A 27,865-nucleotide genomic window follows, 5' to 3' on the forward strand; every position below is an offset into this window, starting at 1 on the left:
CAGAATTTTCGCTACAAGAGCTGCGTTCTTTGAAAAAAATATTTCATTTTAAATAATTTTTTACCTTTGTTTAGGTTGAGCATATATATTCACATTTTTCAGACACATCGTCATTTTTATATGAGTTTTGTGAATATGTACATATATAGATAGTAAATGACTTCTTTTTATGTAAGAGACAATACGGATTCTTCAATTTAGAATTTCTTTGTCGTCGATTTGGTTGTCCAAGTGAACATTTTATCTTTGCCCCTATATAGTAATAAAAAGGGGATTAAAAGCGTTTTAAGTATTTCCAAAATATTTCGAGAATGATCTTTTACGTAGTGACATTTTTGCTTCGGTTTATTACACTGGACGCGAGCCAAACACTATTCCGAATTCGATATTTACCAGTTCTCTTGCAAAACCTTTAGCAAAATCATTTTATAAATCAATATTGTCAACTTACATTTACATTTTAGTTTTTGTTCATTATATCTCTAATATTTTTCATTAATTCTATTATTTCGTTTGTATTTAATTATTATAATATTAAATATTTTGTTTGGTAACTAACTGATTTATTCGTATTGTAACTATAACAAATTTTCTAAAATTATTTTATACAAACTTTTATAGAGAAACTGGTTTTTCATTCTTTCTTTAATGGTAGAAGTTCATTTTTTCTTGTATTGAGATACATAATACATATTTAAATATTTCTAAAAGCAAAGCTACAAAAATTGCATTTGCAATACAAAAATTAATGTTATCAATGATATTCTTACTTATAGTAAGTACTACTGTAGGTAGTAAATATTAAGGTACTAAGTATTTTTTACTTGTAATTACTTGTAATAATCTATTATACATGTATACGTTAAATCTAAAATCATTTATGCAATTTTTTTTTAACCAATATATCTTTAATAATTTTTGGAAATACTAATATGTCTCTAATTATATACCATTAGAATATAACATTAGAACACATCAGTCTATCATGAAGCTAATGGTATAATTTACAAGTCAAAATCGGACTTATACGACTTTAAAAAAATAGACTACACAAATGACGTAATTCATGGACGCAGAAGAACTTGGTTATTAACACAGGAGACAGGAACATTTTAATATGATTTAATATGATCTGATTAGGTTAGGATCAATGTATGATTCAAACGAGCAGATTGTATTTTCAATCGAATGCGTTTGTTCATAAAATAGTTACATTTTCGTCGCACTTATACTGATGTTCTACTGATAGTTAGATCATTTATTCATTCACTCTTTCTCACATATCTTTCTTTTGTATAATACATTTATTCTTTCTTATCACACACACACCACACACGTGCGCACTTCTCACACGTCAGAAAAAAATACAAAATTTCTGCTTGAGAGCAAGTGATTTCTACAGATTCATATGTACGTAAATATCATACAGAAAAAAAAAAAAAAAAAAAAAAGAAGAAAAACTGAGAAGAAACAAAAAAGGAAGAATAATGATGAGTAACACCCTGAACAAGGAACCATAGAATAATGCACTTTATACATTATTGTTATCGACAATTTTTCTTTTTTTCAAAAGATAAGAATCAAGTTTCTTAATATTGTTAAAAATCGAACAATGATTTAAGGTAACTGTGAACGGGCTACATCATTTTTCATAAAACGAACACATACGATCTTAATATGTACATACATGGTTCGTATATCACACACAATGGTTTCGTGATAATAGATTTGCACATGGGATTGAAATAAAGTGGCTCAGAAATTCACAGATTTCATACTACACAGTAAATCAAATAAAAGAAAAAAAACGTAATTGATTTACCTAGAAATTGATTGTTTCAGGCTAAATTGTATGTAATTTGATTTTTATACAACATACATAACTATGTTATGAATTATATGTGCTTGGAGTAAAAATGTTGCATAGTAAAAATAATTTTATTATCTTATAAATACTATAAAATTAGTCAATCACTTCCACATTTCATATTAAACTGATGTTCTTCCTCTTTAGTATATCAAGGAAAAAGCTTACAGAGATATTTCACAACTATGTGAAGCTGTATAAAGTTTTTTGTTCATTCTCTTTATTATTGAGAATCTATAAATTCCTGAACCATCCTCTTTTAATAACCTATTATATTAGGGGCACGAAAATCGTGCTCGAATCGTTCAGCAGACGCACAATAAATTATAAATAGAAATAATAATAATAATAATAATAATAATAAAGTTAGTTTTATCATGCTTCAGGCCGTGCGCTGTAATACTAATAGTAAGAAACGGATGCGTTCCATTCTTGAACGTTCGACTCCGACATCCTCAACGCGTTTCCTTGTGGATAATCGTTATCATTTTCATTATACAACACGTTTAAACATTTTCGTAATCGTGTCAAATTCCTCCCACTAATCTTATTATCAATACTGACTACATGCCAGTCTCGATAATATATAGAACACTAAATATCGGTTCCTAAAAAATGCTTTTCATTCCTTTGCTTTTACTCAGTCATTATCTAACCAATTAACTAGTCAATCAATGTCTCAATAAAAGAAAAAATATATCTAATAAATAATGTGACTAATTTAAATAAGAAGAAATAGTAATAATAAAAACAGAGAAAAGAATTGTTCCTAAAAGGAGACCGATATTTCAGTTTCTTTGAGTGCAATCAAACTTTGCACTGAACATTATCAAAACGTGTAATACAATTCCTTGAGTATTCTATGTTCTTTCTCATATGACTTCCCATGAAATCAGCACGGGTGAAGAGTAGAAATCAGGAGGGACAGTTTCGTCCAAATGCAACGCAACAGCGTGATAGCCTTTTTGTGCTGGATATTCGTTGTACGATTCTATATGCTATAAGGTTGTCTGAACATATATACTCTTCTCCTGTTTGAACCTGACTGCAACCACTTGAACGAAGGAGCAACGAAACAGAACAGAAGAACGTTTCCGGCCGGCGTGGTTTCCATGCTGACGATTGTACGATTTTCACGTCGATCCACGCGACGTTCCTATCGATCTGGCACCAAGAATGATCGCAAAACAGAGAAGAAATAACGACCATCAAAAGGCTTCTCTTCGCTTGTTCTCCAAAATAATGATATTCTGCTCTGGCGACAACCGACAGAATAACTTGCTCGATGCATCCTTTGGTCCAATTAGAATCGTGACACTTTATGTTTCTTCCTGCCAGCTATTCTAATTTGCACTAGCCTCAGTGTTCTCCGGAGCTGGCAATGGTATAGGTTTATCAGACACTGGAGCAGCCTGTTTCTTTGTCTTCCTTCCTTTTTTTGACCTGGGAGACTGCTTTACCTCACTACTTTCTATCTCCATTTTCTCCTCTGTTTTCTGCTGTTGTTCTTGGCCAGGCCGTTTGATATCAGTTTTCTCAGTTTTCTTTTCCTTGGAAGTGTTTTCTACTTTCTTATCCTCAGAAACATTCTCTATTTTTTTTTCTTCTAGAGAATTTACTTCCTTATTCCCCTCAGAGGGAATGTTCTCAGTAGTCTTTTCAGCAGAAATATCTGTTTCCTTTACTTCAGTAGTGTTTTCCTGTTCTTTTTCTCCGGGAGCGTTCTCTACTTCCTTCTGTTCAGTTACAACAGCTTCGTCTGAAATTTGCTGAACTTCCATGGACGTCATTTCCGGCTTCTTCGCTGGAGTCGTTTCAATAGGCTCGCTGGAAAGCTGCCGAGCATCCTGTTGTTGACTCGTGGTGTGATAAGTATCAGAGTTTTTTACTTTTTCTGTAGAAGGTTCGGTAGCTTTTTCAGATTTCTTTGTTGGAGATGATGGTGCAGGAGGCAGTGGGATTGCTTCCTTATTCTGAGACTGATCCTCTCCTTTATGATGCATGCCCAGTGTTCCAGTCTGTTCAGTCTCTTTGGTTACATTAGAAACTTCTTGTTTCTCCTGTTCCTCTGACAATACTTGCTGCGATGGAAGCGGTGCCTTCAACTCCAGTAAACTAATCGTTTCCTGTATAGTCTTTATCGCGTTCTTGCGCGCCTGTCGAACATTGTCTCTACCCTCTGTCTCTATATCGTCCAATTTAATCAGTTCCCTAGTAAGCATTTCATCTAGATAAATATATTCTTTATCTGTCCTCGAATTACCACTATACTGTTTAACTTGTTCAGCGAGAGAGTCTACTTCCTTCTGTACAAGAGCTACTTTTTCTAAAGGATCCTTTGGAACGGTAGGTTTTGGTGGTTCCTGTTGCTGAGGTTGCTGTTGTTGTTGAGGTGGAGCCTGCTGTTGAGACTTCTGTTGCTTGGATTGTTCATAATGCTGCTGCTGTGGTTGTCTCTCAGTATAATATTGTTGTTGAGGCTGTCTTTCGCAATACTGTTGCTGCTGAGGTTGTCTAGGCTGCTGGAAAGTGTGTGTCTGTTGTTGTCTCCTGGAAGGATGCTCAAAGCCGCTTGGTGGCTGATAGAAAGATTCTTGGAAGTGTGGAGGCCGTTGATGGGGTCTTCCACCAAAGTGCTGACCAAATGTTCTTTGAAAGTGTGGTGGTGCATGAAACTGTGGAGGGGAAGGTTCTCTTCTGAAAGGAGAAGGTGCTCTTCTGAAGGAAGACGGGTCGTCGAAACTTCTTGGTAGCACAGGTTCGTCTCTACCTTCAACAAAAATTGGAATATGCCTAACGTTACTTTGCTGCTGAGGTTTCTGCTGTTGTTGCTGAGTTTGTTGTTGTGGCTGCGACTGTTGCTGCTGTGATTTCTGCTGCTGAGGCTGGTTATGCTGTGGCGTTATGTCTATCCTAGAAACGTATCTCTGACCCTGTGGCTGCTGCTGTGGCTGTTGCTCTTGCTGTTGAGGTTGTTGTTGATTAGAAGACTGTCTATTCTCCGGAGGAGCGGACATTGAACGTTGTCCACGATTTCCTCTGTCAAGATTTTCCATGTTGTGATGGTGCTGACCTATATCCACAGTATTACGTAATCCGTATTGCGGAATTTGACTTTTCTTATGAGATTCTTCGAAATTGGAGGATTTATTTTTCTGATTCTGGTTAATGTCCGCTTCACCGTGCGAACTGGATGCACTGATTCCGCTGGCAGCGCTACTTCCGCTTGCTTGGCTTCGTGCGTCCTCGTCAGAGTAACCTTGTTGATGATTATTACGATCTCTGTTTCCAGAGTCGCGATTTCGGTTACGGAAAGAGCCGTGGAAGGGGATGTCACCCCAAGGTGGGCCTAACAGATGGTCAGCGAATTCTGGGTGGCGGGCTGCTAGATCGTCCAGATGCGCACGAATATCACTGCGTCGTCCGAAATTGTCGTCGTCGAATGGAAACCCCTGGTAACAGGTAATAGAAGTCGAAGTAAGGAATTTGTGTTCTTTTTTTCGGTTTTCTTTAGTAAGTCTAAAGTGCGACTTCTGAGGTCTGTATATGTGGAATACGGAATTTTATTTTAATTTATTTATGTATTAATCCATTAAAAACCAAGGGAAAAATGAAGAGCAAAAATTAAGTAGTAAGCAAATATTTTTTTATCAAGCTAAAAGGAATTAGAAATATTCGTATTAATTTAAGGTATTAGAATAATAAATACTTATAATTCTCAAACTTCATAAAATAGCAAGATCTTGATGAAAGAAGAAATATCAAAAGTGATATAATCATGAACGAAATGTTAAAGTAATGCAACATTGGTTCTTAATGAATTCTTATTATTTCGATATTCAAAGTTCAAATTTTGTTTTTAATATTCGTGAAATGTTTTCATTTTTCTATGGCTATTAGAATGTTCTTTTTTAATTTTTTCTTTAAAATTTTAAAAGACCTCAAAAGACGTCTCTATCGACTAATATAACGATGTAAGTTAAAGTTTATTTACTTAAGTTCTGCCGCTTAAGCTGTGAAATAAGCCGTGTTTCAACATTTCTTTGCGCGTTAAAGCGATTTCTTTCTCTGTAAGTCACAGAAAGCCTGATACCGAACACAATATAAAAAATATAACAAATAGGAGGTAGACATTCGAATAAATGGTATTAAAAGAAAAACGAAGCGTAAAGTGCAACGCTTTGGTAAATCTGTATCAAACTTCTAAAAAGATCTATGATTCCAACAATGTTACAAGATCTCACAATGATGTATTATTAAAATTAAAAGCCATGCACAAAGAGATTAGAATGTTGTATACATTTACAATATTTTACATACGTGAATATTAGAAAAATACTTAGAAGATTGGTTTTTACGATATCGAAAGAGTAACCATTAACGTTACGATCTGGGGATTAGTAGTATGATAATTGACGCCATTTCGAGAAATGCGTGATTTCGCGTGGATGTTCCACTCGTGACGACGTGTATTACGACCTTTACGTCATTGAATAACTATATACAGTGGCTACATGATGTACACACGTATGTATATACATACGTGACTGTTGCATTGTATTTCGTAGTTTCACCCACAGAAAATAATTCGGTCGAAGGAAACCGTGACTTCCTTAGCAAATAGAAATGATTGTTTAAACTTTCCTTTTCTTCCTTTAAGAAAGTATATACTTATGTCTAAACGCAAATATATAAGAATCATAGAAAATTATAAAAAATTATTAATATATAATATTTTCTATTATTTGTTTGACTTTAAATTTCTATCTTTTTGTTTGATATTTTTTATTTCAAATATAAAATTACTGACAACTATTATAAGCATTATATACAAATTTCACAACTAAAAGCTAACATTACTACTTTAGCAATTATTTGCTAGTAAAAAGTAAAATTTAATAGTAAAAAGTAATGTTTCACAAATATAGATCAATCAAAAGCAGAAGCAGATAGTGCTGTTTAATATTTTTGTTTAATAAACATATATCTAATATCGCCTTGATTTTTTGACGAAAAGCTTTAAAAGTGCAATGATTGGCCACCTGCAGGCGAGCAATTCATCCTACACAAACTATTTTCTTAGAGTCTGAGTGAATTTTTGTTTTGTTTGAGTGACTTCTCAATATGGAAAAATGGTGCTCCGAAATATTAACCAATTCATTTTTTAATAAACAGCAGTCTTTTAATATGTATTATTTTATTCGGTTCTAACAATACCTAGAAAATACCACAAAAAGCATTTTTATTCTTGTGAATTTATGTGCAATTCAAGTCATAGGACCTAAGCTTACATTTTTCTTTCTCGAGTTCATATATTAATTTCCAGTATTCTTTGCATATCTTTGACTAAAATATATAGAAAGTCTTTCATTCGTATGTCGATGCCTTTTAAAGGTGCACCACTTGATTCCGCTTATGAATCATGCACACCCGTTAAACGTTAGGTCTGTCTGAACTTTTCTTTCGCTTCTATCGGTTGCTTCTTTTCTTCATTATCGACTGTAATCTAATTCCTATATATTAAATATTATAAATTAAATAAAAAACGGAGAACCGAATAAAAATAACTTTTAGATATTTTCTGACCAGCAAAATCCATAAATTAACCTTTATACGCAGGTTTTCTCCGTCTATTGTGTGTGATCGAGTGTAATTGTTATTAGAAACACAGAATTCAAAAAAAGATAGACAGATCTAGCTATACGTATAAGGGCAATAAAATAGTGACAAAGGGTTGTACATAAACTTTTACAATTTCGTTGTAAAGAGAAGTCTTCAATTTTCAAATTCATAGTAATTTATATCTTTAAAAAATTCATTAAGCTCCATAAAACCGTTTGACTCTGTGAAATTTTCGAGAATTCTCACGTCGTATAGAAGATGCGCGCGCAGCGTAAACATTAAAAGCGCAAAGGCACGAGATATTTAATTAAAGAATTAGTCTATTGTCTAATTCATTATATTTAGAATTGCTACATCTGAATCAGCTATCATCTTTTTTCTTTGTGTTTCTTTATTTTTATCTTCAATTCATCATTGTGTGTATAGTTGCTAAATTAGGTTAGACCACAATTAAACTCTGTCATTAATGGCTATTAATAGTCCTTTGAAAATTTATTTTGCCTTAAATGAAATTTCCTAAGCAGAACCATTATACTAATCACCGTTCCAGTTACATTAAGGAAAGTTAATTTTTGAGCAATGTTTTTAACATTAGCAAGTTTAATAATGTGGAGTGATATATAATAATAACAATAATACTAAACTATTTTGACAAATTATAATTTTGTAATTGTCTTTCATTTCAGAGATATTTGTACCTAACTCTCTATATTTTATATGTATTCTTAAATTTTTTCTTTCCTTTGTTATTGTATTTTAATAGTATATGATTATTGTAGTGGGTTAGAATGTATTCGAAAAGAAGTTTAAAAATCATTAAAGAAGGTACTAGATCACGTTCATGCAACACTTCCGATCTGAAAATTATGAAACTTGTTAATTATTATGAGATGCAGTTCCAGGAACTGTGACTGAACTACTCTGCATTGAATATTCATTCGCATGCTGCATTCCGCGCGTTCCTTGCCTTTTATGCGACTTTTTAGGATTTCATTGTTGTGTTTTCCTTGTGTATATGTATGTGTTCATACACTGTAAGTGTAAATTACATGTAACTGACTAACAATAACCTAAACTATAACGAAAAATCTATTAAACCAAGTCAATACAAAATTTTTAATTAAATTAATGATCTATCCACTATATTTATTTTACAATTTACATTTTAATAGTTTTAAAATAACAAATATCATAAATAATATAATTATATTTATATTCTTATATTTATATTATATAATTATTGTCATTATTATATATATTATAGTAATAATTATTACATAATATAATAAATAATTATAAAATAAATAAAATAATTTCTGATACATTTTTGAGGTTAACTATAATTAAAAAGAAAAATTCTTATATTGTTATAAACAATTTTAAATTATTAAGAAACAATGTATTTTCCATTATAGTATGCTAGAATGGTAATTTTACACACATTTTGTATGAGCAAAACGCACATGTAAGAACACAAGGGAATCAAAGATAAAGAAAAGTTCACGCCGCTATGGTTATCCATAAAACGACAAACTGGGTGAATGTCAGCGCCGGCTCGATATAAACGAAGAACTGTGTCACGGTTCTTTGAATCAAGCCCACGACAGACGACGATTTATAGTTATTTCCTGATTTCCTCATGGTATTCTTCAGAATATACAGTTCATTTGCTTTTAATTAACATAGAAATATTCTTCGAGAGAAGTAATAGAGAAATAACAATCAAAAGAATAGTTATTTTCGTATGATTTATAATTAAAAAATGAAAGTAGAAGAAAATGCAAGATAAATTATTCTATCTTCTAAATATTTTTATTTTCAGCTTGTATTAGTAAGAAAAAATAATTAAATTGGATTATGTTCTCCTTTAGAGAGAATGAGGAATTTTGAAAGTCTGGGCGACATTCACTATTAAAATTTTATGATTTTGGAATAAACAAATTAAAAGCATTCTCGAATCTGGAAAGGTACTGAAAAAGAATGAACAAGAGTGTTAGAATTTTGGAAAAATCTAATTATAGAAGTCATGAATATTCACAGCAAAAATGTTTAGTTTCTGAAAAGTACTAAGATGATAGCAAAGTAAAAGAAAAAAGCTCAATTGAAGGAATAAGTTTCTAAGATCGTTAACAATACAAAATTATTAAAACTCAAAAATATAATGAGGGAATATGAGAAAGATTTACATTATTTCTTCTCGAGAAATAGAAATTATTAAAATTTGTAATGTAAAAGATCCTATAAATCTTATACTGCGAAGATTTTTATGAAATACCGGAAATATGTCGTATAATGGATGAGTGAAAGAGAAGGAATACCAATTTGGTTTTACTTCCGTTCTCCAATGGATGGATAACGCCTACGCGACATATGTCAAGGCATCATCATCGATAGTATTAAAAATAATGTTTATCGAAACCGGTTTCTTTTTTACGTGAAAAGGGGCAGCCGGTTAGATCACAGGTAAAAATACTCTGTTATCGTCTTTTCGAGAAGCTAGGTACGCCGTAAATGATATTAAGAAGACAATTTCCTATAATTAATGGCGGAAACGATATAGCGAAGCTCTCGTGCAGTTGACCAATGTGGACAAATATAAACATTATAAATGACTGATTACAATTTTCCTTTCGTTTTAATAGTTACTTTGGGTTATTTTGTAATAACCTACATATATAAGGTATTTAGAATTAGCAGAATTATTACAATATAAAAATAGCGATAAAAACCATAGATATGTAGAAAAATAAAATATGAAAAATAAAAAAGAAAAATAAAACGCATTTTGCTCTTCATATAGAAATAGGAAATTTTTAAGAAAATGTCTTCATTTCTGTTCTTTAATCTGTAGTTAACGTTAGGTTAAGATTACTTTTAGGTCTTATTCCCCAAAAAATTAGTGTTCGTAAATATATAAATAAACGTTATAAGAATACACAAAAGGTAGATTTGTTCTTTTCAAAGATCAGAAATCAAACTATGAGTATTAAAATACTAAATATTTATACCACAATCTATGATTAAGCTACAGTTACAAAAAGCATAGCATGCAGCTATCCAAATAACTGTTATTTCTCCTTTTATTATACCTTTTAATATATGAATTGAACTTTTACTGCACGAGATCTTATAGATCAAGATTCCTAATCTTCCTAAGTAATATTCGCTTCGATTCTAACCTCAAAGATCCTTCCAGTATCGGCAGTATACTCCAAACAATTGTGTAATAAACTGAAACAATTAATCTTTGTGCTATTATTTTGATTGAGAAAATTCTTTGGAGAACAATGAACATTATCGATGATCAGTGTTGAATTTCAAGAGAAAAGACCATTTATGGCCGCAAGATATTCAAGCAAGCCTAATACGGCCGAGTGGTCGGACATAAACGAGAGGAAATAAAGCGCGTAGTCAGCGAATGGACCGCGATTATGTTACGTTTTTTGTCTTTTTTTCCTCTTGCTTCTTTCTTTCTCTATCTGATTCCTTTTGGTCGCAGACAGAGCTACGGAGGAGAAACGTCTCCGTTAGTTTATTATTAGCGTCAACACGCTTATGTTTTGGAGGAATGGACCTTGTTCTAGAAGAACACGTTAGAAAGATTCAGGACCGGCTTGGGGCTTGATCAGACAAGAAGACGCCAGTCAAATCGAATATTTGTACGAGTGCTATTGCACTGATAACTTCTGGTTGGCATACCATGAAAATGATAATATAATAAAATGATCTGTGAGATGATTTTTCTGGAAGATCTTGATGATGAAAATTTTATCTACAGACTTAAAGTAGAAGTATAGACTTCAATTTACGGTAAAACGAGCAATGGTTCTTATAGCAAACAGATAGTAAAAGAGTAAAGTATTACAAACTAATAGTCAAACAATTAAAAGTTATGGAAAAATAATATACTAATAAGTGAGTGTAATGAAGTCATAAGAAGATTTCATATTACATAACATTAAGATTCTATAGAGAGCCTACGGAAATTCCAGTCAAGGTGTCAAAAAACCTATATTTCATTTTAGCAAGTAAACTATAAAAAAATGTATAGGGGTACCTGGAATATATCATTATATGTAGCTAGTAAATGGAAATTTTTATACTATATTTTGTACTTAACTGTACATGATTGAATTATACTGATTTTATAAAGTAAATCAATATTTTTTCATATCTAGTTTTCAGCCGAGTTTTGCAAATAGATATTTATACCTATATATCCCTATATATGTGAATTGTAAATCGTCATTATAAAATTATCATGGCACTTACGAAATAGTTCCAAAATTGCATTCCCTGTCAATTTAGGAAACTCTTGAATAATCGAACAAAAAAGTGTTGTAATTTTAAGAATCCTAAATTTTATTTTGATTGAAATCAGTAACATGAGTACATAAATTGTATTATAGTAACATCAAGTTAGCGAGGAATTTGTTCATCTATCCTGTTCGTCCGGAGAAAGTGTGAAATCCACGGGTCGACAAGTCGACGTTTTCGAGACGGTAAAACCTACGTCATTCCTCGCGAATTCTATTTCTAACTTCCACGCGATCCCGCAGAACGCAAGAGAGAAGGTCGAAAGCGACGTTAAACGCAAGAATCGAGAACATCAATAGGCGTGCGTATACCTTCCCCACGTTCCCTATCAACTAGACAACTCCCAAATTTCCCATGGGATAGGGTAACATCGATTATACTATCCGTTCAACAAATTCATCAATAAAAAGAAAAATAATACAGATAGTAAAACAATAAAAAGTAAATAAATAAATAAATAAATAAAAGTTCATTATATTAAATAGAGACGAATCATATAATAATTCAAATATGTAAATTATATCGAAAAATCGATGATAACTTATACATGTAGAAAGAAGTAAAACAAATCAAAAGGTGCGCAATACCACTTTAGAACGATCTGGAAAAGTCTTGGCATAAACGTCACGAGTCGACTATATCAACGTTTAGATCGCATGATTCGACATACAGGCTTGGAGCAACGTCATAAGCCGATTAACACAACTTCTTTACATTATTCTTGTCTGATACTTAAGTGTACGTTCGAGTAACGAACGAGTTATATTGTAATATCAAGACATCGAAATATAGACGAATAAAAATAACGTATACCGTCCAGTACTCTCAACTGTAACACGTTAAAAAATCGTATATTCGTTCCGGTTGTAACAAATACATACGTATTATGTACTGCGGAATATACGATGGGAATGGCAAAAAAAAAAAGATGGCACCACTTACGGGAAACGGACGATCCAAATCAATCGGTTCTCCGAATTCGGATGCTTTGTCCACGATGACAGGCGAGTCCATTTTTTGGACCCTTTGATCCGTGCCTGATTTCGAATACGTGGTGTTCCTTTTTTCCTTCTTTTTTCTCAGGAGATGCGATTTTTTTTTAATATGCTGGTATTTTTTGTCTCACACACTAAGAGGTTAAGTTCGTACCTCTTTTACCGTTAAGAGCTCGCTCTGCAGGTTAAGTTTTTTTTTATGTATATATTTGTTTATACGTTTTCAAAAGATCAGCCAAGAAGCTCACTAAACAACAGTGACGGCGTGTTAACAAAAAAGGCGAAACGAAAAAATAAACGTTTGGAAAAAACACACTTTCGTTCTCTTTCTCTTTTTGCTTAAAGATCTTGCAAAGTTACCCGAGTCAATTACGTGCGACAGTTGTCTTTAGCCTCTCTCCCTTCGATCTTCTCTAGGTAGCACTCTAGCTTTCTGTCTTCTCTTCCTTTTGCTTTCAGATTATGTAATTGGACCACTATCGGCGTTACTCCATCTATTTTACACTTGTATCACTCACTCGCAAATAAAAGATTCTGCATTAGAAGAAGGAAATGTTCTCTTGAGAAAATCCTCAAGATGCACGCGTTACGGAACACACTCGTTTCAGGTCAATAACGAAACTGTCAGCGCGCTCCCGGAGCAACTTAAATATATTTGTTGTGTGGGCTGTATTAAAAGCCACGTGACTACCACCGAGCGCAGCCGAACCCTCACGGAAGTTATCGAACGAACACACCAGACGCTACTAGAACGTTCCTCTCTGTTTGGCTCTTTCGAGAAATCATTTGGTTTTCGCGCACTTAAACGGCACGCGACATTCAAAGCGAAGAATGACAGAGAACGCTCTTACTGTACTTTTTTCAGACATTCATAGATAAAGACGATTGAAGTTGAGATCGACCTTATCACTGATTGTCTAAAATAAAAAATACGTTTTGTCGAAAAATATATATATTGGAAACATCATAAAATTCGTATTATTTTATGTTCATATATAATCTAGTAAGTTTTTCTTGTTTTGTGAATTTTTAAATTTCTAATAAATAAACAGAGTTTTTAAATTACGTAGAGTGTTAGGATATTTATGATTTCGAAAATATTTATTTTTTTCACGTTGAAATCGGTTTGAAATATTCTTTCAGCATGATTTATCGTCTGTGCCAATTGTGGGTTGGTATTGTCAAGTTTTTCCATTTTTCGTTTTACAATCAACCTACCGAGCAAGGCTGTACTCTGGACTTGTTTACCTATATCCTTTTATAGTAAGCATGAATTCCCTTCACATGTTTGTATTCCCATCCGAAAAGTTGGTCAACTCGTTTTCCTTCCTCGCAACCGATAATCGCACTATATAAATAGATCATCATTAATCGAGTAGAATTTTCGATCGTACTATAGCCTCAAAATTTGACTTATTTTTTTTTTTAAATGTAATATTAACCATGAATCACTCGATGTAAGTATAAATAGACCGTGTCTGATTCAAAGGCACTGTTTCAGCGTAAAATATATATAGACTACATATTGTTCCCAATAAGAACTAAATTAGGCGGTTAATAAATAAAACCCATATGTATTAACGAGATATATTTTTAGAACTCATCGAGCTTTAAATAGGATCGTTACTGTAATTCTGATAAGATTCTTCTGACACTATATGTAACGTTAAGAGCCACTAGCAATTTTAAATGGTAACTAAAGAACTCTCCATGACCGAAGGAGAAATTTCGTCGAAAAATTCCAATGAAAATTCAACACTCACCTCGATCCAATAATTATTTCGTAATTAATGAGAATTCTATACATCGTGTTTGTTGCATAAGCGTTTGGGGGAATGTTTTATCACGTAATGTCAACTGATTATATGTCAACTTGGCTTTACGATTTCAGATGTATTATACCGCTGAAGTACTAAAAGTCAGCCATTGAAAATTAGTCATACGATCGCAGTATTTGGCCCCGATCCAAACCTCTTCTGCTGGACGTGAAAATACGTGTGCAGGTCGTGTGGCCAGGTATCATGTAATATAGGTGCTTTATAATCAAGATATTGCATCGTGACGCAACAGCAAACCGAGACCTTGCTCGTCGTGACCTAACTTTATCATCACCTAATGATAAAATTTCATCTTATCTATATTTGCAATAATATAGTAGTATTAGTGAAATAAATGAATTCTATTTGAGTTATGTAATTATAGATTTGTTTAAATTTCAAAATTAATTAAATATATACACTTATCTTTTTTTTTGAGAATAATCGTTCTATATGGAAGAATTCAAAATAATATTTACATTAAATTGATATATATAATATTAAATTGGTATATATAATATTCTAATGTGTCTAATGCGCCAGTAAATAATTCAGAAGAATTCTATTTAAAGCTACATGTTTAAAGTACCGTTTTGCATCGTGTTGATCAATATGATAAAATTTGATGATAATTTTTTTAAATATCCAAGGATGACGATAGAATAATTAATACTATGATTTCAACCGTGAGAACACTATATTTAAAGGCGACTGCAAGTGACATAATAGTACGTAGAGTACATAGAGTATGTCTATACAGTCGGTTATGCCATTGAGATGTAATTAATGGTACATAGAAACCTTTGAAATGATGCTTGATTGGATAAAGGCCAAGCAAAGTAGGGATAAAATTTCATAATATAATGCGCGATTTTCAATTACCCTTCGGAAACTTCCATAATTCATTAAGTAACTTTATATAAGTTTTTTTTTTATCTAAAAATAAATGTTTTGTATCATATTCATTCATATTCATTCATATTCATTTAAGATATTTTGTAATTGATATTTATTTAAGTCCGCAATATACAATATCTTAACATTACCTGGAAACGTTTCACGAAAATATATTTCTACTTATTTTTATGTCTGCTAGCGAAAAAAAAGCGTTCACTATATTAAGCATGATCCATAATAATGTTAGAATGTAATTTATAATATTTAATGGTAACGCGCCAATGCTGCAATCATAAAAAGCAAAGAAAAAGATTGACGTAATGATGTAAAAAATGTAAATTCTCGATCTTCATTTATGAAAGAGCGTTATTCTTAGAATGATTATTTATAATAATATAGTGAATTACTTTTGCTACAAATATAATTATTTTTACGAAAAATACTATCTTTTTATCAAAATAATAAGGTTATGCAATCCATTTGGATATCTTTAATTAAAAAAAAACAATATAAATTAAATTTCATCTTACAAAATTAAATGTGGCTTAAAATATCAACAAAAAAGTATCAAAAATGGTTTATTACTCGCGCTATACGTACATTTAATAAAAGCGTGAGCAAGCACGTGGTACAGAGTCGCGAAACATCAAATTATAATTCCTTTACGATCACCAAGGTGCAATTTTGTCTATGCATAGTGGAAATCGTGGAATCAGTTTCCTGTGGAATATTTTCGAAACGTAGTAGAATCAGATTGAAACTTTCAATAGTGTCGAATGTTTATACCACGCTTGACAATAAGCAGGAAACACAGATCGAATCGTACACTTCGACGAACATGTCGATTTGCACATGCATGAGTACACAACGGCAATTCGCTCGACAGATGACTCACTTCGTGTTCCCCTACAATCTACAAGATAGAGATTATGTAATCGATTGCTTGGCAATACATCAGCGAACTGCCATCTGCGGATTCTGTAGAATTCTATACGCGAATATTGCACTTCGGTGATCTTGCACGTGTGAGACAATACCAAGAATAAATTGTACGTGTGGTAGTCCTCCATGGTTTTCGAACGCTTTATGCTTTCATGTACAACTTATTATCACGCACGATCTTCATCTCTGACTTTCAGATGTTTCGAATTATTCGTTTCGAATCACCATTCAAGGATTCTTATAAGATTGCAGAAGTGTGATATACATAAATGCCATTGGTATTTCTACCTTTCGAAAACGTTTCGGTTTTAACCTCTTAATGCTTAAATTATGAAAATGAAGTTTTACAATAGGGGTAGAAAATAGCGGTTTGTTATATATATATATATATGTATGTATGTATAAATTGCGGATATTTATGCAGATCCAAATTTTTATGAATACAACTAAAGAAATAAAATTTAAATAGAGATTTGCTTCATTCTTTATTAACAGATGTTTTACTTTGAATACTTCATATATTTTGGTATGTCATCATGTTATTATGTATATACTTACATTGTGTGCATCTTCGTGCTTTTAAATTTTATAGAATTACATAACAATCCGCAATGTAATTATGGATATGTATCACACGATAAATATTAGTATAATTTTATAAAAATGATATATAAATTTGTTACGAATATAATAAGTACACCGACCAATTAGAATTACAAATCTCTCATTTAATCTTCTAATTTATAATGATAATCATATTGGTGGTAACGAGACGGAATTTCTTTTATAGCGAGATTAATCCACGAATAAACCTATATACACGTCTTGTGTAATATGTGAAACAAATCGTAAAACTGCTGGTTTCACTCATCATGCAGAATGATTGAAAAGATTAATGCCTAATAAGAGCCAAGTTTTAAGGTTAGGAGCAGACTTTTAACAGAGATGGACATTGAATAATTTAACGATAAGATCAATGAGAATAATTTTCATATTCTTTTAAATTTGATAATTTACTGTAACTGAACGTAATGAAACTTTGACTTTCTTTGAATATCGATAGTTCAAAGCTGCGTGTCAGAGTCATGGCAATAGAAGGGAATGAAATTTGTTTCGATTCATTAAAACGATGATACGATGTTTAAAAGAGAAGATCATCCTTATATATTCTGTACGAGTCAAGTCAGGAGAGATAAATAAAATTATATATTTAATAGCTCAATTTAAATGTTTTTTATAATGATACAAATATTATAAATTATTAGCAAAGGTGAATACCATAACAGGAGTTCGAAAAAATGTTTTATTACTTGTCGTGTTTCCGTTACGATCACAAATTACAAATTAGTACATTCACACTTCATACAACAATGAATATTAAAATATTTTTATCTGGAATTTTTATTTATACAACATATTATTTATATTATATTCAAAAAATACTTTCATCTATGAAATTGATACACAGTCAAAACCGAAATGGTATACATATATCTTAATAATTTTTGTGAAGAGTGTTGCCATCTAACGGTTCAATAACTAAGTTGTAAATATATAAATTACACCTTTCTTATGATATAAACGATTTTGTAGTTTTTGAAGAAAAAGACGTAAATTGCAATTTGTAATTTGTAAATTGTCACGTAACAAATATGTATGTATTAATGAAATATTATCCAGTTAATAATTCCATCTTTTCATCTCTTTACAAAACTCGAACTAGATCAAACGTTTCTCACGGAGACATAAAAGTAAGTATAATCGTTAATATTCAAAATCGATCGAACAAATCGTGGATCATGTTATTCGATATGAAAACTTATTGCAGTCTCGTCTTCGATTTTGTTTCTCGATCTCATTCACGCGTTTCGATCACTCGCACGATCATCGATAATGATGATCGATGATCTACGGTGATCGATGGCGCAGCCAGGAAACTATGAAGCTTGAGGAAGTGCTCGATCGCCATTCCTTAGCAGACTGAAGTTTCGTGACGTCATAGAGATGACCGTAGAGTGTAGAGAAGTAAAGACTGATTTCCTTACGGGCTTACGGGTATCAGCATATCTCTACTATATATACTATGCTATATATGCATGCATTCTTGCACGCATTAGGCCCGCGTGTAAACACATACTACATACTTACTTCTAAAATTCTTACTGCGAATTTTTATGCAATTTCATATTGTTATTAACATAACTAAAGAAATGGAACCTATATAAGAATTTATTTCATCCATTACATCTAAGGTTCTATCATGATACTTACATATATAATTTATTAAAAATAAATTTGATAACGTAATCTAAAATCACTGATCTATGAATTTGATTTGAATACGATTACGATCTGTTATGCATTTTTGTATTAAATTATTACTATGAGAAGTGAAAATAAGAATGATCAATGTGTACACTTTCACACGGAACTGCGCCGTGTTTCACGCGCAACAAAGCATGATGTGCACGTGTATCGAACGATCAAAGAGTGAAAGGAAAAGTGGAGATTACTACTACAGGTCGAACGCATACACTCGTAATGCTCCATTGATGCAACGAGTATACTAGTCTCAACACGTCGGTCAACGCCACGTTCTCTTATTTTTTTACTCCGATCTTTGAGATTTTAAAATTGATATAAGCCGCCATTAAATAATTTTGAATCACTATTTTACCTCACAATCATAATAGTCTCGGTGAAATATTTTGAAATTAGAGAATCGGAAATTTTTACGAACTAGACTAACAACAGAAACATTTTAGATATATTTCTCCTTTGTTCTATAAATCATAGTAGAGTTCTCGCGAATTTAATAATTAACTTAGTTATTATATTAAGTAGATATTGTATAATGTACAATATATTTAAATATCGTAGCATTATATTTAATGTATACAAAATAATATATATTATATAATGATATTAAATACATAATGTTTAGTTATTAATTACTATGTATTAGTAATCAGTTGTTTCTTTTTCTCAAATGCCGTATATGCCTTATATGAAATAGTAAACAATGTAAAACTTTTGGACATTGGTATAAAAGATACTAAAAGTTTGTTAATAGATGAGAATCAATATTGTACGTTTGAAATACTTCAGCCAATTGTAATTGATATAGGGCGTGGCGATAAAAGCTAAAAGCTCGCTAAAAGCATCGAAGGTCGAGGACACCATAATATCAATCTTCATGCACAAGGACTATGTAATTTTCGGAGATCTTTGAAAAAACATTAGACATACCTCTTAGGAAGCGTGTAAAGAATTTGATCGTTCGTGCAGTAATATTATAGCAGCATTGTCATACTCGATGTATACGAACAGAAATGATCTTCGAGATAAGACACACAACAACCTACTACAATCATGTCTTTACTTTTATTACTTCTTTCTTTGTGTTTGCAATGAGAAAATATCTTCAAGAATGTACTTCGTATAATTAAGAATGTTCTATAAATTCGTTATTTTTTTAAGAACCATATTCTCGGGAATTATTTCAAAATTCAAAATATATCTTGTATTATTCCTGAAACATATAAAATAATATAAAAACCTCTAAAGCTTTTGCGTTATATTTAGTATATAATATGTATAGAAAGAATTTGTGAAATTTTATGTTGTTATAACATGTTTAAGAGGTTTGATAGGTTTATTTATTTCCTTAGAAAGTCCATTTTATTCCATCCTATTATTAATAATTATCTACGTATTGAGAATAGGATTCAGAGTTTTTACTCTGTATAATGTCCTAATTTTAATTGTCTTGATTTTCTATAACTAGAATTTCTCTACTTATAAGAAAAAATATTGTAACTTCTTCCTTCTGACTATTTTTTAATTTAATTTTAAATTTCAAAATTGATAATTGCTATCAATAAATCCTTTAAATACCAACATTATGATACCAAATACTTTTCTCATGAATAAAGGAAATTCCACGATTATAGAAGGTTAAATAATATGTCAATTCCCAAAATTTGCAGCAGGAAGACACGATATGACCCTTTCCCTTCGAATAATTCGCAGAACTGGCCATAAAGCGGATAGGAATGCCGCTTCATGAATGACGTTCACCAAGGAAAGTAGGAGGGATAATCAAGGGTCCGCGACGTGGTTCTTAGAACGGAGAAAGAGAGCACATTTCAAGACGTCCCTTTCCACGCACGATGAATCCCAATGACTTCGTGAGTCATCGCATGAAAATTGCAGTGGGTGTAACGAGGTGTCTTATCTTGCAGTTAGCACCAAACTTTGCCTGGTTCAATCGGAGACGAGTCACCATTGATGCATTACCACGAAACATCATGCACTATTACAAGTCATAGGAAAGCTCCACTATTAAAAAATTATAGGAATAGTATCATCTAATTCTGGATTATTACGATGGAGTACCACATTCTCCACTTCTTCCATTTTCTTCTTCCTTTTTCAAAATATAAAATTAGAAATTTTTAACATTTAATTGATCTCATTTTCTTAAATCTTTAAGGAGAGAATGGTGTGTTGTATTATATTATTCTTTTCCTTTACGAATTTAAATACTTGTTTGTCTTATCTTTCTTCTAGTTATCTTTAAGAGAGATCATATAGCGCTTGTTTATAGATGTTACTTCTATTTCAGGACTGGTAATTCTTTATTATCTGTACTTTTTAGTATTTTTCTGATATGAGGAGACATATCCAGTAATAGATCTGAGTTCTAGCCAGAATCAATAAAATATTCCCTTGATATACTTTTACCCTCTCCAAGCATATTTGTCTCCATAACATTTTCCACGTCAATATCCAGGACGGAGAAGTGAATGGGAACCGCAAAAAATGAAAGAAAATCGGCTAGTGACGGCAGCAATCTTACTAGAGTAAATATTGATGCAGGGGTCCAGACGGATGACTACGTTCTATACCAGAAATGATCATTTCTATCGCACTTTCAAGACTTCATCTAGAAAAGAACTTCATAAAAAAATTTGTATATCTTTGCTGAAGATGAATCAATATCGGCAACATTATAAAACAGAATACTTTGTCGTTTCTTTAAAAAAAATTATGAAAAAACAGTATTTTTTGTCCAAGTTAGAGGAAATGTTCTTTTAAGAATACAGACTGATATAAAGAAGAAAATGTATATGTTAAATACACGTAAAAATACTTTTGACCAGCATTTGCTGGTTCTTTCTCGTATGAGAAAGATATTTCTGAAAATAAAAAGTGATATAAAAAAAGAAGTAAAAAAAAAAAAAGAAAATAAAGGTAATAATAATAATCTGTATCTCAAGTTAGATAGAATTATTCTTTTAAGAATAAAAAAATATATTCTCATTGAATTGAGATACTCTTCCTTTTTCCCAAAGTCGGTATAAAAAGGATTTTGACAACTATGAAGTAATGTTGCTTTTTTTCTCTCGTAAGAGATGCATATCATGACGCAATGTTCACAATTTTCAAACACCATCGGCATGTTCGAAGACCTAGGAACGTTCTGGACGACGAAGTCGTCGCCGACGCCAGAGCCTCTGAAAATAGCTGCCATTGATTCCCTCTCGCCATTCCAAACCAAGAACCGTTCGATCCAGAATAATCTGTCCATTTGATCCGTGACACTTTCCACGTACACGTTAAATTTCTTGCAAACCATCAGAAATTTTACATTTGCAGAATTTTTTAGATTTACTGGAAGATACCATCTTGATCATGCGGCTAAGACGTTTATCCTTTCTTCTATCTTGTTTCTTTATGTTGTTAGTATTAAATATACTTTTATGGTAGTAATTAAGAAATTATCTTTCTTCTCTTTTGTCCTCGTTTCTTCTTTGAATTTCCCCCTTTCTGAGAAATTTTGCGTACCATATTTTCATGCACATAACTAAAGAAGTGTAAAAACAGAAAATTGTTCATCCATTTTTCACAAATCTTATAATGAGTTTGGATACTTTATACATTTCTCCTCTAGAATTTTCCTTGAAATTTCTCATAAATAAAATTGAATATCTCGCATTAATTCCATTAACCCTGACTTATCTTCTAATTCCAAAAAAGAAAAAAGATATTTTCAATTCAATCCTCTATTTTTAAAACATAATATATTTTCCAAATAATTCCAAGTCCACTGAGCTATCAACCGATTGAAGAAGTTCGAAAATCAAGAAAGTCCACCCTAACTAATATTCTTCCAAAGAAGATTGCAACGAAGCAATGCATTCTGGCTTCGTATCATTACTTTAAAAGGAACGCACCCTCCATCAGAACGATCTTATCGATTGATCAATGAAACATTTTATTGTTGAAAACAGAGAAGGGTCTATGGCGAGGCGAATAAGTGGTAAGTCATCTCCCTGGCGGGCGTTTGGCAACAAACACGTTATTTCTGGGTCCTTTGCCGGAGTCTGTCTGTGCTTCTGAAAAGCCAACGATATCAGCCCGATGTAGAGCGACTGCTCTCGATGGTAGAATTGCGAAACTTACCGCACGTATACCATATTGATCTCATTTCGTACTCGTGTACCGGTACGTCGTCACCCTCTTTCTCTCAGAAGGGACGTTTAATGCAATTGGGGTGGTTTTAATAGCCCACTAGCTTTATATACTTCAATGAATAGAACAGAACCCTCTACAGGGATACAAGTAAGCTCGAGTAGGTCCTTTATAGATAATATACTCTGTGAATTCCTTTGTTGCACACTTGCTAGACTACTGGTTTTGTATTAACATATTAATAACATTTTATTTGTAATTCATTCCGGTCGATTTACATTGCTCAATTCTGTTTCTTAATATTGAAGTTAAGCAAAGAAAATTACAAGGACCAGCTTAATATTCTTTCGATAGTATTTCTTCTTTCATTTTGATTCTACAGTTTGATGAAATTTGATGAAACAGAAGTATTTATCAATATAATAAATTACTTATTCAGTTCGGTTTCTTAATAACATAGTTGTGAAATTCCAAGGACTTGATTAATATTTTTCGAGTAGTATTACTTCTTTCAGCTTGATATTATAATTTAACGAAATTTGATAACATTGAAGTATTTGTGACAGTATGTTAAACTAATTTTTTCTGAAATTATAAACAGTTTTTGTGTATCTTTGATTTATATAGTGAACTTTTGCAAAGTATTTATTATTTTAAAATATTTTTGGTATTTTAAGAAAACAACATGTAAGTTACATTTTTTATGTTTCCTAATAATGTGCAACTATTATAATTGGTTCTTAATGGGCTGAAATTATAGTGATTCTTCTTCATAATATTTATAGTATCAAAAAATCTAAGAATTTTTATATTTCTAACCAGTTCTATATAAACAATGTCTCGTCCAATTTATTGCTCCTTTCTTAAAAAATTTCTTAGATTTTTAAAAATATTTTATTCTCAAATATCTTGTACAATTCCGTTTGAGAACTCGCGAATAGATTAAAACCAGCAATTGTTTACCGCATGTAACTGGTGGGAATCTTTGTTTTTCGATAAAGGTATGATTTAGGTGCAATTAAATTTTTCCACGAATACAAAGATATTGTTGTATCGATAAGCAAAATACCAAAATTATATTTTTTATAACAAGAATCATATATCACATTTCTTGAAAACCTTATGCTTCTATATTTTTGTATATAAAATCAGAAATTCCATAAAGACGCTTCTATTACGGGCTATTATCGTAACAAGGAAGGTTAAATATAACTAGGGAAAAGACATTGTGTTTCTTGCAAGAAAATTATCATTATATGGTTAATGTATTTCAGAATTGGATAAAGACCCTTTTATGACGACCAGAAACAGCAATTTCCGCCATTCTCATAAATCGACGGTCATTTGAACGCTTTTTCCCCTCAGAAAACGTTTAGATTAATCGATTTTGTTTCGTTCATTATGCACCAAGATGGCGATCGAAGTTGAACGAAACGAGGACATACGAAAAAGGAGGGAAACCCATGGCCTCCGTTTGAATCATCAATCGTTTTCCTTTTACTATATGAACAATTTTAATTCCATATTCACCCTACAGTAGCATACTATCTTTTTGAACATGATGCCCGCATATTTAATCTATATAGAAAGTACTAAAAAAAAAAGTTTCTTAAGTAACTTTCAGACATTTAGCTCAGAGCTATAAGATTATATGTTAAAACAATTTTATATTTGCAATTATTTTACTTAGACTTTTTCAATCGAATGAAAAAATCCCATTTTCAAAAAAAAACTCTTCATAAATTTGTTGAATTTGAAATAAAAAGCAAATGATGGCTGATACTAAGCTACTTGTTTCTTAAGGCTCTCTTTACATTCGCATAGGTAGATCGATATCGACGGTAGATGAGTCTACCTACTGTCTATATGAACCGATTAGTGCATTTTTAATCTTTATATATACATACTTTATGTATACATACAAAGTGACACTGAGGTAAAGTAATCGTAATTTTAAAACTATCTTATCATTATATTATGAAGTTATCGTATTATTATATTTCCCTTCTATATATATCGAAATATTAGTTTATTTTCACAACAATACTCTAAAGTTCGTCGATAAAAAAAATAATACAGGTGGATATTTTATTGTGGTATTCATTGGGACAATCTCGATTATCACAAGATTACCGAAATATTTGATCGTTAAATTGTCTTGTTTACATGAGTCTAAGGTCACAGTTCGAATTGAGTAATATTACAAGGGATACTGTATCCAATATATTGAAAATTTTTCGTTATTCTTTTTAATGATAATTAAACAATTATTGCAAGGAACACATAATACGTAGAGCGTTGAGACGATTACGATAAAATAATTGAAAAATTTTCACGGTACCCGATACAGCTGTAACGGTCACGCAACCGCCATGAACTATGACAATTGGCTCGTTGACAACGCGGAACAGGTGATTCGGCATAATGAATACCAAATTTTTGCAACGTTCACATAGTGTGGAAGAATAAAATAATAAAATCCTATATATGCATATATATATATATATATATATATATATATATATATACACGTATATAAGTACGTATGTAAATATTAAAATATAAATTATATAATACCATTAACCTCATTTTAACGCTACGCTATCAAATTAGTTAAAATGACTGGTATCAGATTTTTTGTTTTTGCAAGTATATTTGATGATGTCAATATTTACTTTTATTGTAATAGAAACACACTTATTTGGTTTGGTCATTAACTATAAACTATGACATATTTAAGCATAATACATTTAAGTACATACATATTAAGAGCTAGTAGTTCTTGTGTTAAAACTAAAATACTTGTCATAATTAATTTGTAACAACACGATTTCGACAATACTATACTCAGTGCAAGAAACATCACCCTATATGAAAAATATTGCACTTATCACACATTTATATATTTTCGAATCTTTATACATCAGGGTACTTGAAAAATACCGATCACCAATAAACACGAGTTTTTTCACTTTTTGTCTTCTGAAAATATCGGCATTGTGACAAGAATAACCGACAAGCAGAGAAAACTAAATACATGCTGGTGAAACGACGTAGAAATTGGGCCACTCTATAAATAAAGAATTTTCGTACAACACATTCAAATCATGCAAGAAGGAACACATTTTTTCAACATACCAAAGTGACTCTAATGAGGGTATAAAGAGATAATAATTTAAGAAGTTGTTCGACGAAAAATTACCCGTTAACTTTTTGATATTTGGTTTTAAGTTTTGATGTTTTGAGTTTGTATCATTATATGTATAGATCCATATAGTATTTAGTAATATCTTTTTAATATTAAAATTTTTAGTTGCATTTGAAATCTAGTGTTATTGGTGAGTATTTCTGGGCGTATTTCAAACTTAAACTGATAGAGTATTGATATTGCAATTCTACCATGTTGTTACTTATATTATCATTATGTTGAATTAAACTATTTAAACTAAACTAATAGTGAAAATTACTATTTAAATTATTAAATAAAATGAACAAAATATCGTAATTTATAATAAATACATTTTACATGAACTTGAAAATAAACTTTTGTATCAACAGAAACAAAAATTAACGCTGTTCTATCATAATTTAACACTGAAATATAAAAATCTGAAGGTTAACAAATAAAGTACAATTAACTCTTAAAACCGTGATGAGAAAACAACACTTACGCTTAGACATAAAAATCATTCCAGAAACTTAATTTTAACAATAAATATTATGTTCCACTAATTTGCACGATTTGATTTTAAACGGAGATTTACGTAAAGAAGAGGCAAACTCACCCTTGAGAAAGTGGAATGTCGTTCAAAGGGATCCCGTTGCGATCTATTTGTAGGCTCGAAGAAAGACTTGCTGTCTTCGTCGAACTGTTGTTTAATCTCTTGCAGAAGTTCGTCGCCGGATTTACCACGTAGTCTGTCGCCGAATTTCGGCCGGTCGCGAAAGTAGAAAGACATAGTTGGGTCTACACGCGCACAACTGTTTCATGCACGATCAGTGAACGTTACACTTGTTGCCTTTTAGCCAACACGCTGTACCAAATTTAACTTGAAATAGTTTCCTTTTTTTCACGATGGTCACGAAACGAGTCCTTCGTACAATTCCCCTACGAAGCGTTGCGCGTGACTGAAAGCTCGCGCCGAATCATGGCGAGAATAATCAAAGAGCGCGCATGCTCACACCGGCCTGTGTAATCATATCTTTTCGGCGCGAAACGTGCGCTTATTGGCCCGTTTTCAATTGTCGACCAATCACAGCGCGCATATCGTCACCGATTTATCTCGAACTACTCCGATATTCGCGATGCACGTTCTGATGCACACAAACAGTACGCATCTTACGATCTAAATTTAATCGTCAGCTATTTAAGTTTTGCATTTTTTTATTTATAACACCAACGCCGAAATGTCCCGTGTAATACTTTCATTTATCGCAACGTAATCGACCGTCACACTACAAGAAATTACGTGCCGCCTTATATAACAACCGGTGAATAAACGAAAATCGGAAAATAAATAATACGATCTTTTGCTGTTAACCTTTCTTTAAAAAACTACAATCTGTTGTATTATGTTGTATTATGTAAATAAAAATTTTCGATTTATATCTCGACGGCTTTTTGCACAAATATTGCATGTCCATTTTTTGTGAAATTTGAGTTTTCATATGCAATAAATAGTTCTAGCTTGCTTTTTTATGTATAAAAATCATATTTGTATCTACTTCATAAATTCGTAAAAAATTATATTTTCTTAATTTTTTTTTAATACATACATATAAAAAGATATGTTCAAGAACCATGATTCGCCTTTGTCACTTTATGTTCTTAAAAAGGATAAATGCACAATTTGCAACCAATTTTATAATAGCATTGATAAAGATAAATACAGCGCAAGAAGTATTTATTTAACTATAAAGCATCATTGAAT

At 31.7% G+C, this 27,865-nt stretch overlaps 1 protein-coding gene across 4 annotated transcripts; it reads right to left on the minus strand.

The window, feature by feature from the left end:
• Positions 1-1,172: 1,172 nt before the first annotated feature.
• LOC132913314 (BAG domain-containing protein Samui-like) lies at positions 1,173-27,062 on the minus strand. Of its 4 annotated transcripts, XR_009659360.1 has the most exons (4): positions 16,116-16,639; positions 12,749-14,913; positions 10,579-10,720; positions 5,209-5,319 (listed from the first exon to the last, which is right to left on the minus strand). XR_009659360.1 is itself a non-coding variant. In XM_060971566.1 (2 exons), exons 1-2 carry the CDS (start codon positions 26,891-26,893, stop codon positions 3,211-3,213), a joined length of 2,283 nt encoding a protein of 760 aa, XP_060827549.1. In that variant the 5' UTR covers positions 26,894-27,062; the 3' UTR covers positions 1,173-3,210. The 4 variants fall into 4 exon arrangements, 2 of the variants coding, with proteins under 2 accessions (XP_060827549.1, XP_060827550.1); XR_009659361.1 differs by lacking the exon at positions 10,579-10,720 and having other exon boundaries at positions 5,182-5,319; positions 13,162-14,913; positions 16,116-16,805; XM_060971566.1 differs by lacking the exons at positions 10,579-10,720; positions 12,749-14,913; positions 16,116-16,639 and adding an exon at positions 26,720-27,062 and having other exon boundaries at positions 1,173-5,319.
• Between the last annotated feature and the right edge of the window lie 803 nt (positions 27,063-27,865).

This window comes from Bombus pascuorum, chromosome 13 (assembly GCF_905332965.1).
Source record: "Bombus pascuorum chromosome 13, iyBomPasc1.1, whole genome shotgun sequence".
In the NCBI taxonomy this organism is placed as follows: domain Eukaryota; kingdom Metazoa; phylum Arthropoda; class Insecta; order Hymenoptera; family Apidae; genus Bombus; species Bombus pascuorum.